The following is a 16,522-nucleotide window of genomic DNA, read 5'->3' as shown; positions in this document are numbered from 1 at the left end:
AATGATGTTTTTTGATGTGGAAAGATTTTACTTTTGTGCACTGCATGTAAGAAAGAACTATTAAGTTTGGTGCAATCACACCGACAATGTGTTTCTTTTAATTCCAACCGTGATCGGAAAGCAACTATTTTTCTTAAAGTTGGTAAAACTGCCTATTTGCTGGTAAACCAGGGATAGCTAAATACAGCACCAGTCTTGTTGCTCAATAGAGATTCAATATGTCACTTTTTGGACATTTAGATTGACTAAGTGAATAAATAATTCAGAGTTCAGGCAAAAAGTTTTCTGTGATTGCACCATGAAAGACCTCTATGTAGGTGTAATGTAGCACAAAAGTACATGACAGGGTTTAAAACGCATAAATGGACCCAGGTGCTTCTACCATTGCTGGCTACTTAACACACATGTATGAATTGAAAACCTTCCACTGGCAGAAGTATAAACAAAGAGCATAAACACTCCTTTGTAAATATGTATTTTTAACAGATTTATATGTTAACTTACGTGTGACTAACACCAGTGTCTGTGTTCTCATTTTCACCTCATGTCTGCTTCCATCACTCACTCGCAGCCATGCCTGGTCAGATTACACTTGGAGGTGTTTATGTTTAAGTTTTGGCAGCTACATGGTCGTTATCCACAATCTGAAAACATCTTGGTCATAATGAAATTTACTACTGCTGCCATCCTTTAAAAAAATTTACCACAGAGTCATGTAACCTAGCAACAGAGTAAATTACAAACAGTCATAACGCCCAAGTTTAATTAAAAGGCTGTCTTTGTAGGACATCTTGTCACATTTTCATAGGGAAATGTCCAACCTATTGTGTGTTAAATCGGCCGCTCTGGATTTAAAAATGTGTCCAATTTGAACATAACGTCAAGAAAAATACCTCATTAACTCTGTGGCTGCTGCGATTTTGTTGTGTGTGTGTTTGGTCCTGACTTGTGTGGAATTGCTGGGTAAATGTTCGTGTATCGCAAGCTTTTTGTCAGCTCTTTGTGCCTCTGTACCTCATACATATTTTCAACAGTTATTCAGTGTGTGTGTTTGTGAGAACGCTCCCATCTGCTTCTCTGTGTGAGATGTGTCAGGAGTCACTCCTCCCTGCATGCTCCCAGTCATGCTGCAGAATCAGCAGGTAATTCAGAGTGAAATATCAGGATCTACATCCACAAGTCATCTGCTATTTGTATGTTTAAATGATGACTTGTGATGCAGTGCAGCAGCTGGAGTGATTTCAGACACATAACAGGCATCGTCTGTTTGCTTTGTGTTTCAGTGGCGGCCAAAAACTATATGTGTCTCAGTTAAGTGATATATGAGATGTTTTAGGGTTTGATGGTTTAATTGGTGAGTTTATCAGAGCAGGTGATTCTGTGTGAATATCAAAGCTTTTTAACATTTCTCTGTGCCACAAGTCATACTGTTTCTGATTGTACTGTACAAACCAGATAATATTGTTAAATAAACCTGTCATCATATTACTAGAATCAGTGTGAATGTATTTTTATCCCACAATAAAGAACAAGAAACGTTTGGTTCTAAGGTTTTACATATCAGGATGTCATTAAATCAGATCTTTGTAATAAGGTAAATGCATGGGCTGAACAATATATTATATTATATTATATTATATTATATTATATTATATTATATTATATTATATTATATTATATGCCTGGGTATGTGAAGAAAAATAAATAAATGAAACAAAAAGTCATAAAAAAGTCATCATAATCAAGAAAATACTAGTAATAATATGAAAAGAAATATTTTGGATATCCTCAAGAAATTGTATGATGTCAGATAAGGGATAACTCTCTGCACTTCGGCTTTGTTACATACTTTTTGGGATAGTTTATATATGTTTTATTAAAACTCAATGAGCCAGCACGGGCTCGGCTACATTGGGGGATCTATGCGGGGTTGGGTGTCCCCCTCGCCCAATCCTGCTCCGTCATCCTCTGGCGCCGGAAAGGGCAGAACGGTGGAAAAAGGAGGCGTTGCCCTCCAAACAACACATCAGCTGCAAATTTATGCAGAGCAGTGAAATCTCTGCTGCTGCTGGTGCTGCCGTCCGTCCTGCAGAGAAGAAGAAAGGGAGGCTGCATCGGACGAAGCGTTGGACGAAGGGCGCGGGGAGGCCGCCGAGTCGCTCGGAGTCGCTCTGCTGCGGGCCGCCGGTGCAGGAGGAGGCTGAGAAACCCGGAGCGGTGAGGGTAAGGACGGACCGAGGGACCCCGCTAACCAGCCAGACAGCAGCAGCGGCTAGCGGGATGCTAGGAGGAGTAGCCTCCGGTGGATCCAGTGTCAACTGGTCTGAAACATGGAGGGCAGCTAGCTAATGTTAGCTCTGTGTTGGCTTCTCAGGTGATTGTTCCAGCTGAAAGAGGTTTTTATCAGGTTGTGGAGAAGAAGGCTGGTGCTGCTGGGACAGGATGGTGCGATAGGAGGAGGAGGAGGAGGAAGAGTTATCACGATGCTGTAATGATAAAAATGGATTATGAACACCTGATTTTATGGATATAAAAATGAGCTGTTGAGGCATTTCTAATTGCGAAGATGTTTCTGCAGCATAAATCAAATCGCTAGGTCCGTTTTCCCCACCTTTCTTTAATTTCCTACTTTTTCTTTTTTTTTTAGGTTAATGCACGTTTTATCATACAGTGATTTACACAGTTTATACATATTTTCTCTTTTGAAAAATGTGGTTAATATTGTGGACTCCACAAAGAGCGGATCCGCTGTTGCACGTGTGTTTTAGTGGTTAATCCACATCAGTTTATCTGAGGGGGGGACAACATAAATAGATGCAAAGAAAAATTCAACTTGGACTTTTTAATCAAATAACATGCACTCTTGCATCTGTGCAAACAACTGACATGCAGTTTTATTTATATTAGTGTTTTTTTTTCTTTCTTTTCTGACATTGAACTTAGTCTGCAGCTTTTGGCTTTGAAGATTTGCATTATTCTTCAGGTTTTGAAATGGGAATTTTTAATTTGTAAGGAGACTTTTTTCTTTTTTTTTTTTTTTTGCACTTAAAGATACTTTGAGAACAGGAAGTGAATTAATGTAAATCGCCCATTTTATTTTTCAGTTCTGGGGTTGTTGGATGTATCTTGTATTTAAAAGTTTCTTCTGCGCTTTGCTTGGCCCAGCATCCATCTCAGTTTGTAAAATTGAAACGTAGTGATGCTCTGCTAATAAATGATCAGATTGAAAGATGTTGTAAGGCACTGAAGGCTTCTGTTCATATCATTTTCACCAGAACTGTATCAGTCAACATTGTTATCATCCATTGAGTAAAATATGGACTCCCTGTCACGGCTCTGTGAGGAATGATGTTTGTCAGAATCAAAGACAGGTGTTTTTCTTCATCAGCCCGGCTCTTGCAGAGAGAAAGTCATGCTTCGTTTTGTGTTTGACTGACAGTTGGCTGCCATGGAGACGGATGGAGAGCAGAACCAGCAGGGAGCCTCCACCAATGGGAGCTCCGCATCTGGGGCGAGCTCCCGTCCATCGCCAATGAATTCCATGTCTCTGTATGAAAGGCAAGCGGTGCAGGTAGGTGTAATAGTGTATTTGTATGACTATAACTGTGAGGGCCGGTTTTGTCTGGCCCACTTTCTGGCATATCCACAGACAGTTGATTGAAGGTTGAGACCTGACTTTTGGGTTGCGTTAGATCAATAAATCTCTTTACAACGAGAGCTATTCCATGCTTTATTTACAGTTTATATCGGGGAAAAGTGCATCCAGTCATGCTTTGTTTTTTTTCTCTCTATGTTGTAGAAGAACACTGACATCCAAATTATTAAATAACTCATGGAATAATGTGGTAAACAACCATGACGAAGAAACGTCTTTGCTGACATTTTCTCAACCAGCTTTAGTCTTTAAGAAGTTCTCAGTTATGTTTAGCATTTGTTGGCATTATTTATTTACTACACTTTGTGGTCCAACTTAAACTGTCTCAGCTGGGTTGACTGGAGATTAGGTGAACTGTTGCAGCCCTTTAAACATCTGAAACTGTGTTCTGTTGGTCCCACTAAAACATTTCCAAAGTGCTGATAAGGGACAATTTTGGTTTCAATTTGGACTCAGATGAAAGTACGGATTTCTTGTTGGCCTTTCTCCCTCTGTAATGGTTTCTGTGCAGCAATGCAGTAAGGTGCAGTTAGCTGATTATTTCTGAGGCTGCCAGTGTGAACGAATTCATCCTCTGCAGCTGCAATGTGTGTGTTGGTCCTCTTGTCTGTCTTTGCAACTACACTGAAACACATTGGCAATTCTTGTAGTTTTTCCAGATTAAATGACAATCATGTCATAAAGTCATGACAAACTGTTTGTTGTTTTTACTTATTTGAGCAGTACTTTACAATGATTGGATACTGCAGTTATTATTTAGGCATGTTAACTCTTCATCCTGGTTAAGAAAGGAAAGAAGTTTATCCAACTCTGATCTCTACGCCCACCCAGGCTACTCTGGATATGACACGCATCATTGCCTTTATTGCAGCTGTGTTGATAAGTTTTTACCAAAGGAACAGCTTCAGTTTGAACTTTTTACTCCTGTTTGTCATGAGTATGTCCATTCATGGCTTCATGAGTCTTTAAGAGGAAAAAATGTCATGTCTCACTTTCCTTATCCTCTGCTTGAAACTGTGCATCTCTTTCACCTCGGCAATGATGGTCCAGCGGCGAGGGACGTAAATTCAGCTTGCGAAATGTTATTGTTGGACGAAAAGTAGGCTGCGTGCCTGGAGGATTTGAAAGCATATGTACAGGTCTAGACTTTAAAATGAGACTCCAGGGAGCTTTCAGGCTGTTGGCTCATTTCAAATTTATGTAGTATGCTTCATAAATTGCTTACAATGGGTCTTTGTGAAAGCAACAGTTTAACAAGACCTGAATTAAGGTCAGCTGCACCTTATTGTTACTGATGGTTAAACTATTTATTTACAAGCATAATGAGAATTCAATGCTAGTTTTAATTAATATTTTAATTTCCAAATTCAGCATTTGGCTGCAGACCATTTGTGGATATGTAAAGGAGGAAAAAGAACTTCTTTTACATGATAGTGTGTGATTAATGAGTAAGCTGATGGTTAGAAAGTGATGAAGACTGGCTGAATCAGGGAGGTGCAGAAAGTGATTGAGTCTTGCAGGTTTGACAGAGGCTCTGCGTTATTTTCCCAGGCTTTTGTCACCCTCGATGGCCATCTGTCTTTGTCACCTAGCACATACTAATCCAACCCGCCGCGCTCGCTTTCATCCCTCAACTTATTACTGCACGAGCACCGGCTCATACATCAGACAGCTGGCAGGAAGGTGCTACAGCATCCCGCCTTCCCTGTTCTCCCTGCCCTCCTTTCTTTCAATCGACTCCCTTCTTCTCCTTCTAAAGTCCTCCTGCATTCATTTGTCATTGATTGTATTCTTTCACAGGCTTCTCCTGTCATTTTTCAGCATATCCTCATCTTTAACCCCCCCCTCCCTCCAATCATTTGACAGTCTGTTCAGTTTTAATATTTGCTCCTGTGCTCCTCCCTCCAGGCCTTGCAGGCATTGCAGAGACAACCTAATGCAGCTCAGTACTTCCAGCAGCTGATGCTTCAGCAGCAGATCAACAGCGCCCAGCTGCAGAATCTGGCCGCTGTGCAACAAGTAAAGGTGTGTCATTTTAAAATGTAAAAGAACTGTGTTAAAGTTGTTTTCAAAAGACTTGACAAAGCAAATCACAAAGCAAAATAAAGCTGACTGCAGCCAGCACACATAATTACGTTCTATGAAAACCACAAGAAAAAGATGAGGAGGCAATGGGAGAAGTGGACAGCTTTGCTGGATGAGCTGAAATATGGAAAAAGGGTGGTTCAGTAACCAAAACAAAAAGCCACGACTTGCTTTAACCACATGACAGCCTCTGTAAACACTTTGTTTGGATCTGACTGAAGCCTGTAACGTTTCCTCTGTCATTTTCCCCCGCCTCCTCCTCCTCTGTCTCTTTTTCCTTCCAGGCTACTTTGGCTGCCAGTCGTCAGTCAAGCCCCTCCAGCAGCAGCTCTTCTCAGACCACCAGCACCACAGCTGTATGCTCTGTTGTTTACAAGCTAATGAAACCTAGGATATTTCTCACAGACAGTTGACAAACATTTTCTCTCAATTTAGCATCTTTTCAAATAAACAAAAATACCAAATTCTTCTTTAGGCCAGTGTGACATCTGGGTCTGGTTCTACGGCCAGCAGCCGTCCTTTGGGCACCTCAACAACATCCACGATTAGCCAGTCGGTGCTACTGAGTGGGACGGCAGGAGGGCAGGGACAAATGTATCTGAGGGTGAGTTTCGTCATCTGACCGTTTCCATGCCTACCGCCACCATCCACCTCATCTTCCGTGCGTTTTAGTGACTGCCCCAATCATCTTACAGGTCAACCGCTCCCTCAGGGCCCCTATTCCCTCTCAGCTAATCTTCATGCCAGGCAGCACGGCAACAGCTGCTGTGGCAACTGTTGCCCAGCAGCCACAGACTCAGCAGCAACAGGAAGGGACTCCAGCTTCCTCTTCCAGCAGCCAATCAGATAATGAGCAGGTTTGTTTAGTAAATGGGTTGATGTTTGGAAGAGAGAAAATGGATCGCTGGTGTCATGCAAGTATTTTTTGTGTCTATTTTTCTAGGCACAAAATCTAGCCATGCGAGGTGTGTCGAGTCCCAAAGGTGTAGGGGTGAAAACTGAAGCCCAGGAGAGGAGTGACTCAGGTTTGAAAGAAAAGAGCCTTTCAGTTGTAAACAAGAGACTTGAATATTGTCAGTTTTGTATTGTTTTGTAAGTTTAATTGTGACTTTTCTCCTTTTTTTTCCTTATCCAGCTGCCTACTCTCTAGTCCAGCCTTCCCACCAGTCAACCCCCCAATCCCCCGCTAAACCAACCACCCAACCAACTCACATCAAAATCCCCTCTTACCCCCAGCCGACTAACCTCAAAGCCCACCCCTCCTCTTCCTCCAGTGCTTCATCTTCCTCCTCATCCTCCACCTCCTCCATCCCTCTCTCCCAGCTCTTGCTTCACGGAACTCGAACCCTGACCACAGGAAGCGCAGCTCCCACAGCAGCACACGCCCTAGTCCTAACATCCAACGCCACTTCTCAGCCTCATGGGTACCCGGTTGGCACGGCAACCATCAAACCGGGGGTTAACGCTCAGACTTTAGTGGTGCAGCCTTTACAGAAGACATCACTCGGCGCTGAGAAATCAGGCCACGGGAATGGACCCATCCCCATCCAGCCAAAAACTTTACAGGGGCTCCGCCTGCCTCTCCAGCTGCCTTCTAGGAACCCTCCTCCCATCCTTCCAGCCCCTCCGCCTGCCAGCAGCTCCGCCCAACCTTCTCAACCTCCACACATCCCAGTTCAAATAGTGGGTGCCAGGCAGAGCACACTGGGTAGCACCCAGGCTCTCGCCCTCGCCCGGGGCAGCTGCAATCAAGAGGGAGCAGCTATCCTAAGCAGCTCATCAAGTCTGCTCACTATGGTGGCATCTATCGCTTCCAGGGAGGGTGGGGTCGTTGGCCGAGGGGTGGGGCTTAAGACTCTTCAGTCATCCCAGGAGGCTCCTCCATTGGCTCAGGTGTCTCAAGTGCACCCACAGGCCAATCAAAGCTCTGGACAACGTCAGAATGGACCTCTGGCTCCCAGCCTCGCCTCCTCTCAGGCCCCCACTGTTTCCTCTCCTCCATCCATGCTGTCTCACCCCTCCCTCTCCCTCCCCCTGGTTACTGAAGAGCAGAGAGCATCATCAGGTGCCGTGACCACCAATGGAGACTCATTGGGAGATCAGACACCACAGGTCAGCTGATTAGTAATTAGTTCTCAAAAGAAAGCGGAGACGTGAGATTACTACACAAGTGTCAGAATTAAGTTATGTGTTACTGTGTCAGAGTACATTCACCTGGAACACAGTAATGTAAATGGTTATTTCCTCATTACTTTCAATCAAGCCAGAGGGTAGCAGCCCAGTTCATCTACGTACTATAAAGTAATGTCTGATAATAGAACTCTGCAAAAGTAGAAGCCAAATAAGGAGAAGCTGAACAGTTTTACAGATGTTGTAATTGGAGGTGTTTCACAGTTAATTTCTTCAGGCCATAATCTGATATTAATAATTGACACCTTAAATTGTCAGTCAGGAGAATCGATGGGTAGCCCCCAAATCCACCTTAGAAACCCCATCAGGGTCCAGACAGAGGTGAATGCCAAGATAGAACACTACTCACAAAAAGTTAGGGATGATCAGCTTTTGGTTGGAATTTTCGGAAAATGTCAAAAGTTTTGCTACTCTGATATTATATCATGAATTTAAGACGTATAAGTATAATAATGCTTCTCAAACAATTTTTTGAAACAATCTAACAACGATGGTGGATGTACCACAACATGAAATACATCATTGTGTCAGTAACTTGTTATGTATTCGGTGTCGTTTTGGTCTGATGTCAAAATGTGAAGAGTATGATGAAGAGGACTGTTGAGATGCAAGATGTCATTGAAACTGAACATTGAGTGGTCAATTTATGGACACTATTCTTTTGTTTGTATTTTTTTATGGTTAATCACCTTGTGGGGGAAGAGCACATCGTATAATAAATACTTAAACAATGAACAGTTGCACATGGGAAATGAAAAGATTAGAGAAAATCAAATTATATTCACCTGTAAAGGTTATAATTAATTTTAGGTACATTATGACATACAAAAAGCCAAATTTCCCTTAGTTTTTGTAAGTAGTGTTTGTCATAGGAAGAGTGAATACTTCACTATAAAACCTTCATCTTCGTGGAGACTGCTTAAAAATAGAGACATACATCTTTGTAATCAGCAGTCTCTGCATTCACATGACACATTGTTTGTGTGGTTTGCTTGAAGTGGACAAATTAGTAGAAGCTCTAAAATGGACAGTGCTGTTTTTCTTACATTCCCATGTAATAGCTTTGAATTGTGTTGTATTTGGATGCTAGTGCTTGGTTGAGTCTTTTAGCGGAGTTTTTCTAGTCTTTACGTATCTCATGCTGCCCCCTGTACAAGGGGCTCTTGTGAAGAAGAAGGTAATCTGATAATAATCTCCTTTTAATTTATTCGAAACTTAAGGGGAAGCAGATGGCCGTCTCCCTGAAAAGGAAATCTGACTCCAATCCAGTAAATGATGAAAATGGCCCGTCTCCGCCACGACTCCAGCCCATTAGAGACCACGTCTCCGCATCCCCAACCAATTCCACGGGAGCAGGTGACAACACAAAAATGTATCGCTGTAGATTATACAGCAGCCTTACTGATGTTAAAATTAGGCTAAATATATTTCTTCTAACTTCTCTGGTTTCTCCTTGGCCTGTCTCTCCAGGCTCTGGTTCTCCTCCTCCAGCCTCTTCTTCTCCTGCTCTAGAGCTGTCGGTGTCCCGTGGGGCTTGCAATCAGGGGGAGAGAGCTCCTCCTCCTCAAGCTGTGGTTAAACCACAAGTTCTCACACACCTCATTGAGGGCTTCGTCATCCAGGAAGGGGCAGAGCCTTTCCCGGTGTGTACACAAAGCATTTCTGTTTAAATATCCCCTTCGGTAAACACAGTACTGGTAACTGAGATTTGTGTCTGTTGTGTCTTTGACTGACAGATGTGTGGGACAGTAAAAGACTCAGCCGGTGAGGATTTGACCAACGACAGTCCAGACACTAACCAATCGGAAATTGTTACCACGGCAACAGGTACCCACCAAACTGCCCTGGAAAGCTGTTGGAGGAGTAAAAAAAAAATCTGAGTTACCATCATTTATACAAAGGCTACTCAGTTTGGTCCTACCAGGGGCACAGTCCTGCAGGTTTTCATTGTTTCTCTGCTCCAACACCCCTGATTTAAACTGAGTCATTGTGCAGAACTTCATGGACTGTTGGATCCATTTAATTAAACACATTATTATTGGCATTTTGCAGAGTGCTGTAGCTTCTTATTCCCTCTTTTTTTTAGAAACCCTTTTGTTGAGCTCCCGTCTCTTTAAGGTGTGAAAATCTAGTCTGCTCTGACTCAAATCATGTGTGGCAGCTGTGCGTGAGGAATCGATCCTGGACTATGTTTGTGGTATAAAATCTTTTGTATAATTAGGGTTTTATAACTTGATTGGATCCACAGCCTCTCTGGCTCCAGCCCCCCAAAACAGATGCTATATTAGTTCTAATTCCTGTCTGAGACAAGGCAAAAAAACTGTAACTTTAAGGGCCGATGGCTTGATTAAAGAAACCAACCAGGTGTCTAGTCGGCTTATTTAAATTAAAAACTTAAGGGGGCATTCACACCAGCCCCACTGACTTGTGTTCTAGTTTGTTTGCTCGGAAAGTCTGCTTTGTTTGGGGAGGTGTGAATGCACAAATGAACTCTGGTTCAGATCAAAGAAGTCCGACTAAAGGTGGATTATACTCGCGCGCGTCTGCGTGCGGTCGGTTACGGCGTAGCTGACACTGGTGAGTTTGCTCTCGCACTCAAGCGTAGGGGCTACGCGTCGTTTTGGTGTCGTGTTGCAGTTTCTCCTCCTAATCTGAAGGTGGCAGCAGGGGTGGTATCGGCTGGTAAACTCACCAGGTCGGAGTTCTTTTCATGGTTCACTTCAGTTCGGTAGGTATTATCTGTTTTAAAACAACAATGGTGTCCAGTATGGTTCAGTGTTTTTATTAGTTTGTGGAAGAAAACAAAGAAATAATTCAATCAGCCTCCCATCAACTTGACCCACTGGGTGTTTTTCAGCACGAAGATCCAGAAATCTGGAAACTTGTAATGCCAAATTGACCAATCATAAGGGAGCACTTCCATGTAACCGTCTGCATAGCAGGGGAGCATGTCGGGTCTGGAAGAGGTGTGCGTCGGGCCTCCGCGGAGCTACGCTGTGCCTACGGCGGTGACGCAGACGCCACGCGAGTATAAATCCACCTTGAAAAGCAGGTCTTGATCTGCTTCAACTGAGCCAAATACAAGTGGACTGCAACAATGATCCCACTCCGAGTAGCTGTCCGGTTCCTCCCTGATTCCCACAGCAAAGAGCAGTGCACAGTTTTAAGCGGCTGGATTTCCCACTCAGATCAGTGGTTCAAGCGGCCTCTATAAACCCTCCACAATCATACGGTCGATACAAACACCAGAAGATTATATTGATGTCATACAACATTAATGAAGCTAATCATGTTTGCTGAATTTATGTTTTGTCCTAGGCGGTGCATTAAACAGCAAATCACTGCTACAGTTTTTTTTTTTTTTTTTTTTTACCACGCAGCACGTATATCTTGTCGGCATTTAATTACTTTGTAAACCTTGTTTGTCAATGGCTGCTTTGAAGTGTTTCCTTCTCTTCTGACAAACATATTTCCCTCCATTTAAGATGCTAACACCTTCCTCTTCACTCCTCATCACATCTACCCGGCTCATTTGCTGACAAAGGGACAGACTTCCCTCGAATGATTCACACAGCCCAAATTCAAATTAATAAAACGTCCATTAGAGTAGATATTATGGCTTCTGGACAAAAAAGGCCGAATAAACTTGTGTTTTCTTATTAATTAACTTATGGGAAGGAAAGCCGCTTTAAAATATCTTTAACCAGCATTTAGTTTATAATAAAAAAAAAGTCTTTGATTAGCTAAAAGATGAGGACATCATCAAGTTTAAATATGCACTTCCAGCTAAATGTTTGCAGGAATTATCGGGTTAACTTGCCAAATATAATTACCATCTCATGGACATGAACCGGAGGTTTTTATGTTGTGCAACAGCATAACCCATGATTGGCCCTTGTCTGCTTGAGCCAGGTCACATGAGCACAGAGAGGTTTTAATTAACGCCTCCGAGCTGGAAATTTCCCACATCCGAGTGTGTATATAATAAAATATCATACAAGCATTGTTTTCTGCAGATGTTCTGGAGATGGACTACATTGTTTATGTAAAACATACTGTTGAAATTATGTATTTACATCTACTTTCTTTTTTTTCCTCTAAAATCTCCTTTCAGTGCTGAAGTGTGAGTACTGCAAAAACTTTGCTCCTGCCAGCCAGTTCAGAGGCACCAAAAGGTTCTGCTCCATGTCTTGTGCCAAGAGGTACTTCAGAATGCATGAAATAAATGATATACAATGGAGGCCATCGGAGAATCCAACTGCTGTAGTCCAAACTGCTGCAGCTGATGCAGATTTTGCAAAACCGTTGCAAGTCTTTTACTATTTGACGGTATAAAATTCTGTGCTGTAGCTGCAGTTGTAGCAACGCTCAAGTGACACAAACCTCTAGAAAAACTGCTTTGTTTCAATTTTATTTAACAAATCTAAGTATTAACCTCAAAACTGAGTGCAATTTAGCTTTAAATTAAACTCCAGCTCATCATTTAAAACCCAACGTTCTCAGAAATAGTAAGAGGACTAAATGTTAGCTGTGGGCTGCTGCGGTGGCAGCTGCAACAGTGGTGTGCATTCTTTGGTGGCTTCAGCTGTATACTTCACAGCATCCATGTTTTCTTTGCTTATGATTTGTCTTTATTTTTGATAACTCTGACAGCACCGCTTCATCTGTTTTGCTACACAGAAACAGCCTTTTGTTTGTCGATTGTGCACAACATTCTCGGGAATTGGACATTTTTTTTTCTCTTTTGAATTTGCTTCATATTAGAGTCTAAATTGTATTTATCATGTTTCACTATATAAACAATGCATTCTTTGCATTGTTTAGATTATCAACTTTTTTTTTAAATTTTTTATTTTGCTTCTGCTTTGCATTTGACCCTTTGCCCACAGCATGTGTATAGCTTTTATACCATGTATGGTGCAAAGAGACAAAAACTGTGTTGCTCATCCTGGCTTCAGTACCGTATATGTCACTCTTTGTCTACGATACAGTATGTATTGGTTCCCCAGGTACAACGTCAGCTTCAGGCAGCCCTTCTCCGTGCGACAGGGTCACAGCCAGCGTCAAGATCAGGATCACACTGCAGATCGGGATCAGGGCCACGGCCACATCTCCAACTCAGACGAGGAGGGAGGGATCGGCAGGAGGAGGGTTCCCCGCAGGACTAGCTCAGAAATTGCTAGTGCAAAGATAGCAGGGAGACCCATACCTGTGAAGGTGAGGCAGGACTTTAGTTTGCAGTTTTTTTTTTTAACAAGGGTCTTTAACTTAATGAAAAAAGAGAATTATTTAGTTGTCTCTTTGTTCTTATGGATTCTGATCTATTGCAAAGCTTCTTTAGTGTTTTATTAGCTCCATGATGCAGCCACAGGTCAGTGTTTTCAAGGATTTTAATTACCTAGAAATTATTTATATTCACGGCAAAGATGCAAAGAACTGGCCACTTTATTAGGGACACCTGTAAAATAATAATAAAATTAGCCAATCAGCTCAGTGCATTTAGTCATTTAGTCATGGTCGACGATTTGGTGACGTTCATCCAGTTTTTAAGGGTTTAAGTTGTGTGTACATGCTGCATATTTTAAAATTCACCTTCCTTCTTAAATTATACCGCTCTTCGCTTTCTGAAACAGATTCTTTACGTAGACATGCACATCAGACTCAAATGTTGAAAACAATAAACATTCTAAAAGAAAGATAACTAGTCCACATAAGTTTTTCACATCAAACTGGAAAAATTATTTTTATTAGAGATCAGATTTTGTTCAGAAATATCATGTATCATGAAAAGGACAAATGTTTGTACTGTATTATATCATTATGTGTTTTTTTTCTATCCTTCATTGTTACAAAAGACAAAGGGGGCCAGGCCCAAACCACCAATAGCCACAGACTGTAAACATGTGGACACACCTCTGGACACACTGTGTTTATATAATTTAGAGTAAAAATGTGCTACTACAACAGAGCTGAGTCATTAAAGATAAGTTTTGATGCCATCTAGTGGCAGCTGTGAAACATATTAAAGTACAAGCAAGTTAATAAATTATTGTGGTGTTCAAACATAGACCACTTTTTAAATTCAGGTCATATTAGTTTTCTGACACAGCAGCGATGTAGAATGTCATCTCAGGAGGAAAAACACAGCAACACCAATATAAAAATCACCCAGTAATGCTCTGCTCACCCGCTTCTCTCACTTGCAGTGCCGTTTAGAGTCCAGCCATTCAGAGGAGGAGTCCACTGGAGAGGAGGATGAAGATGACCCCTTGTCTCTCTCGCCCGCCTCCTCGGCTTCCTGCCACCAGCCGCCCCCGCCTCCGATCCAAACGGAGAGCTCGGCGCCCAGCTGCTTGTCTGCGAGCCCTGCTCAGTGGAGCGTGGAGGAAGTGTCACAGTTTATTTCCTCACTACAAGGTTGGAAAATTACATTTTTTTTTTCTTCATCCATTTAAGGGTTAATATTTGCCCTTTTTTCCCAATAACTGTTGCATATTGAATGTTCTTTTCTGGTTATAGACTAAACAATTCATCTTCTGTTCCGTCCCATTGTTTTTTCTTTTACATTTTGTTTTTTAATTTATTTAAAAAGGGACATATTGCACATTAATTAACGTAAGATAAAGCGTACAAAATGTAAATGTGCTGCTAATTTGTCCCTTGGCATGTCAGACAAACATTTAACAATACATGTATAATAACAAGTCACATTTCAACTGTTCAACCGTTCCCTTCCTCTCCCTGTTCATCCTTTTCTCTTATTCTGCTTCTCTTCCTTCTCTTCTCAGGCTGTGAGGAGTTAGCTTCCCAGTTCCTGTCGCAGGAAATTGACGGACAGGCTCTGCTCCTGCTGAAGGAGGAGCATCTCATGTCCACTATGAACATCAAGTTGGGTCCTGCACTCAAGATCTGCGCTCACATTAACAATCTGAAAGACTAAATTTCCCATAAATCCGACCATGGTTCAGAGTCAAACCCTGGCCATCTTACCCACAAGTCCACGCTCCGATGTGGTGACAGACCTGGAAGTGATTGTATGAAGAACAGTTCATTTTCAGAACAGAACTCAAAGCATCCAGGCCCTCCCAGGGCCACGCCAGAACGTTGGTTGTTGGTTTGTTCAATCCTGACCTTAATTCTGGCTCATTTATCCAATGATAGAATAAATGGCCAGCTATATTTTTGGTAAAAATACCATTGCCCCAAAAAGGCTGTTGCTGCCCAAATTTGGTACTTGCAGTCCTGAAAAATGCATAAATGAAAGCTTTGAATGTCTTTTCAATGTAGATGTTGCTCGTTTAAATCTACATTTCTAAAATTTCTTTTTTCTTTTTCATTTTTATTATCTACGAAAAGGGCTTCTCCTGTCGTAGACTGAGGCTGTGACATTCTGACAAGTTTATTAAGTCTTCTATTTTTAAGTTAAGGTTAATCAAACAGTAGTAAAAACTTAAGATATAGACAATAATATCTTCTTCAGTGTATGTACAGGAAGTTTGAAGGAAATATTTTGGATAGATTTTCCAAATATAAAGCTTAAATTGGTTCATTTTTTTTTTTCTTTTTCTTTTTTTTTTTTTAGAAATATGTTTTAATTACAGCGCTTCATCTGGTTAAAGCTCCAATTAACACCAATTTCAAATTACCCCAAATATCATGTATGTTATTATTTAAAAATGAGACACTTTTGCTAATTTCCTGTGAGAAAAAAACACTTTGTTGATTCCAGACGTTATGTTTGTAAAAGCGATTACTTCTGAGTTGTGATTATTTAATAAGAATAAGCATCACTGTGTATACATGCCCCTTTAGAAGTGGCTTCTCTACAACCAACAGGGTACAGTGAGTTTACAGGGTAATGGCTGCTCAAATACCTGACCAGAGTCCAAATAAAACCAAAACCCCTCAAGGTTCTGAGAGCATTTCATATGTTAGGTGATGCATGTATAGAAAGCACAACAAGAAGTTGCTTTTCCAAAACTGTTTCCACTCCATCTTTATGAGCTTTATACCAGAACCCTCGCTGTTGAGTTCTGTGATAAACTGTCGGCCAGGTTCAGGGTCGTTTTCTTCAGAGGATTCAAGCAGCTGCTTCTGATCAGTCCAGCTGGACGTGCAGTGGTGCTGTTGCACGAACCAAGATGCTGTCATAGGCTTGATTTTGTAAAGTTTAAAAAGAGAAGCTGTTTAAAGTGTCTTTACGCTACATTATTGAGTCTGCTAAGAAAAATGAAACCACATGTGGACCTATGTTTATGATGGATGGGGGGGGGGGGGTCATGCCTGAGTGACTGTGTGAAAGAAGAAAACCCTAAACTATACTGTAGTAAATGTAAAATTTGCCTTTCTATTTAATTGCACATTTTTTGCTGGACTGCCTTGTTTAAGCTTTTTACTGTAGGAGTTTTTTCTCATATCTCTGTGAACCTCGTGGCCTTTCTCACTAGTTTCTACGCTAGATTTTAGATGAGGATTGTCTGTTTTTTAAACTGCTTTTCATATCATTCCTTCTTTTACATTAGCGCTTACTTTTTTACAATTGTTATTTCAAGCAATGACATCCGTTGCCTTTCCCAAAGTGTGACTGAGTAG

General features: G+C 41.6%; 1 protein-coding gene across 4 annotated transcripts; it reads left to right on the top strand.

Moving 5' to 3' along the window:
• Positions 1 to 1,931: 1,931 nt before the first annotated feature.
• Positions 1,932 to 15,472, top strand: LOC121656568 (polyhomeotic-like protein 1). 4 transcript variants are annotated; one of them, XM_042011620.1, is made up of 15 exons: positions 1,932 to 2,223; positions 3,440 to 3,571; positions 5,564 to 5,680; positions 6,025 to 6,096; positions 6,216 to 6,344; positions 6,436 to 6,597; positions 6,684 to 6,756; positions 6,876 to 7,852; positions 9,151 to 9,286; positions 9,401 to 9,573; positions 9,667 to 9,757; positions 12,045 to 12,132; positions 12,922 to 13,147; positions 14,137 to 14,347; positions 14,719 to 15,472. In XM_042011620.1, the coding sequence occupies exons 1-15, from the start codon at positions 2,041 to 2,043 to the stop codon at positions 14,868 to 14,870; spliced, it is 2,922 nt and encodes a 973-aa protein (XP_041867554.1). In that variant the 5' UTR covers positions 1,932 to 2,040; the 3' UTR covers positions 14,871 to 15,472. The 4 variants fall into 4 exon arrangements, with proteins under 4 accessions (XP_041867554.1, XP_041867555.1, XP_041867553.1 ...); XM_042011621.1 differs by having other exon boundaries at positions 6,684 to 6,765; positions 12,940 to 13,147; XM_042011619.1 differs by having other exon boundaries at positions 1,950 to 2,223; positions 6,684 to 6,765.
• The last annotated feature ends 1,050 nt before the right edge of the window (positions 15,473 to 16,522 follow it).

This window comes from Melanotaenia boesemani, chromosome 17, assembly GCF_017639745.1.
Source record: "Melanotaenia boesemani isolate fMelBoe1 chromosome 17, fMelBoe1.pri, whole genome shotgun sequence".
In the NCBI taxonomy this organism is placed as follows: Eukaryota; Metazoa; Chordata; class Actinopteri; order Atheriniformes; family Melanotaeniidae; genus Melanotaenia; species Melanotaenia boesemani.
This window is presented reverse-complemented; position numbering and strand designations above follow the sequence as displayed.

Excerpts from the sequence above, each read along its gene's own strand:
- LOC121656568 (XM_042011619.1), top strand. The coding sequence starts at position 2,041 with ATGCAGAGCAGTGAAATCTCTGCTGCTGCTGGTGCTGCCGTCCGTCCT. Across the intron at positions 9,758-12,044 it reads AATTGTTACCACGGCAACAG|TGCTGAAGTGTGAGTACTGC; the intron begins GTACCCACCAAA and ends ATCTCCTTTCAG. Across the intron at positions 12,133-12,921 it reads TCCATGTCTTGTGCCAAGAG|TATGTATTGGTTCCCCAGGT; the intron begins GTACTTCAGAAT and ends TCTACGATACAG.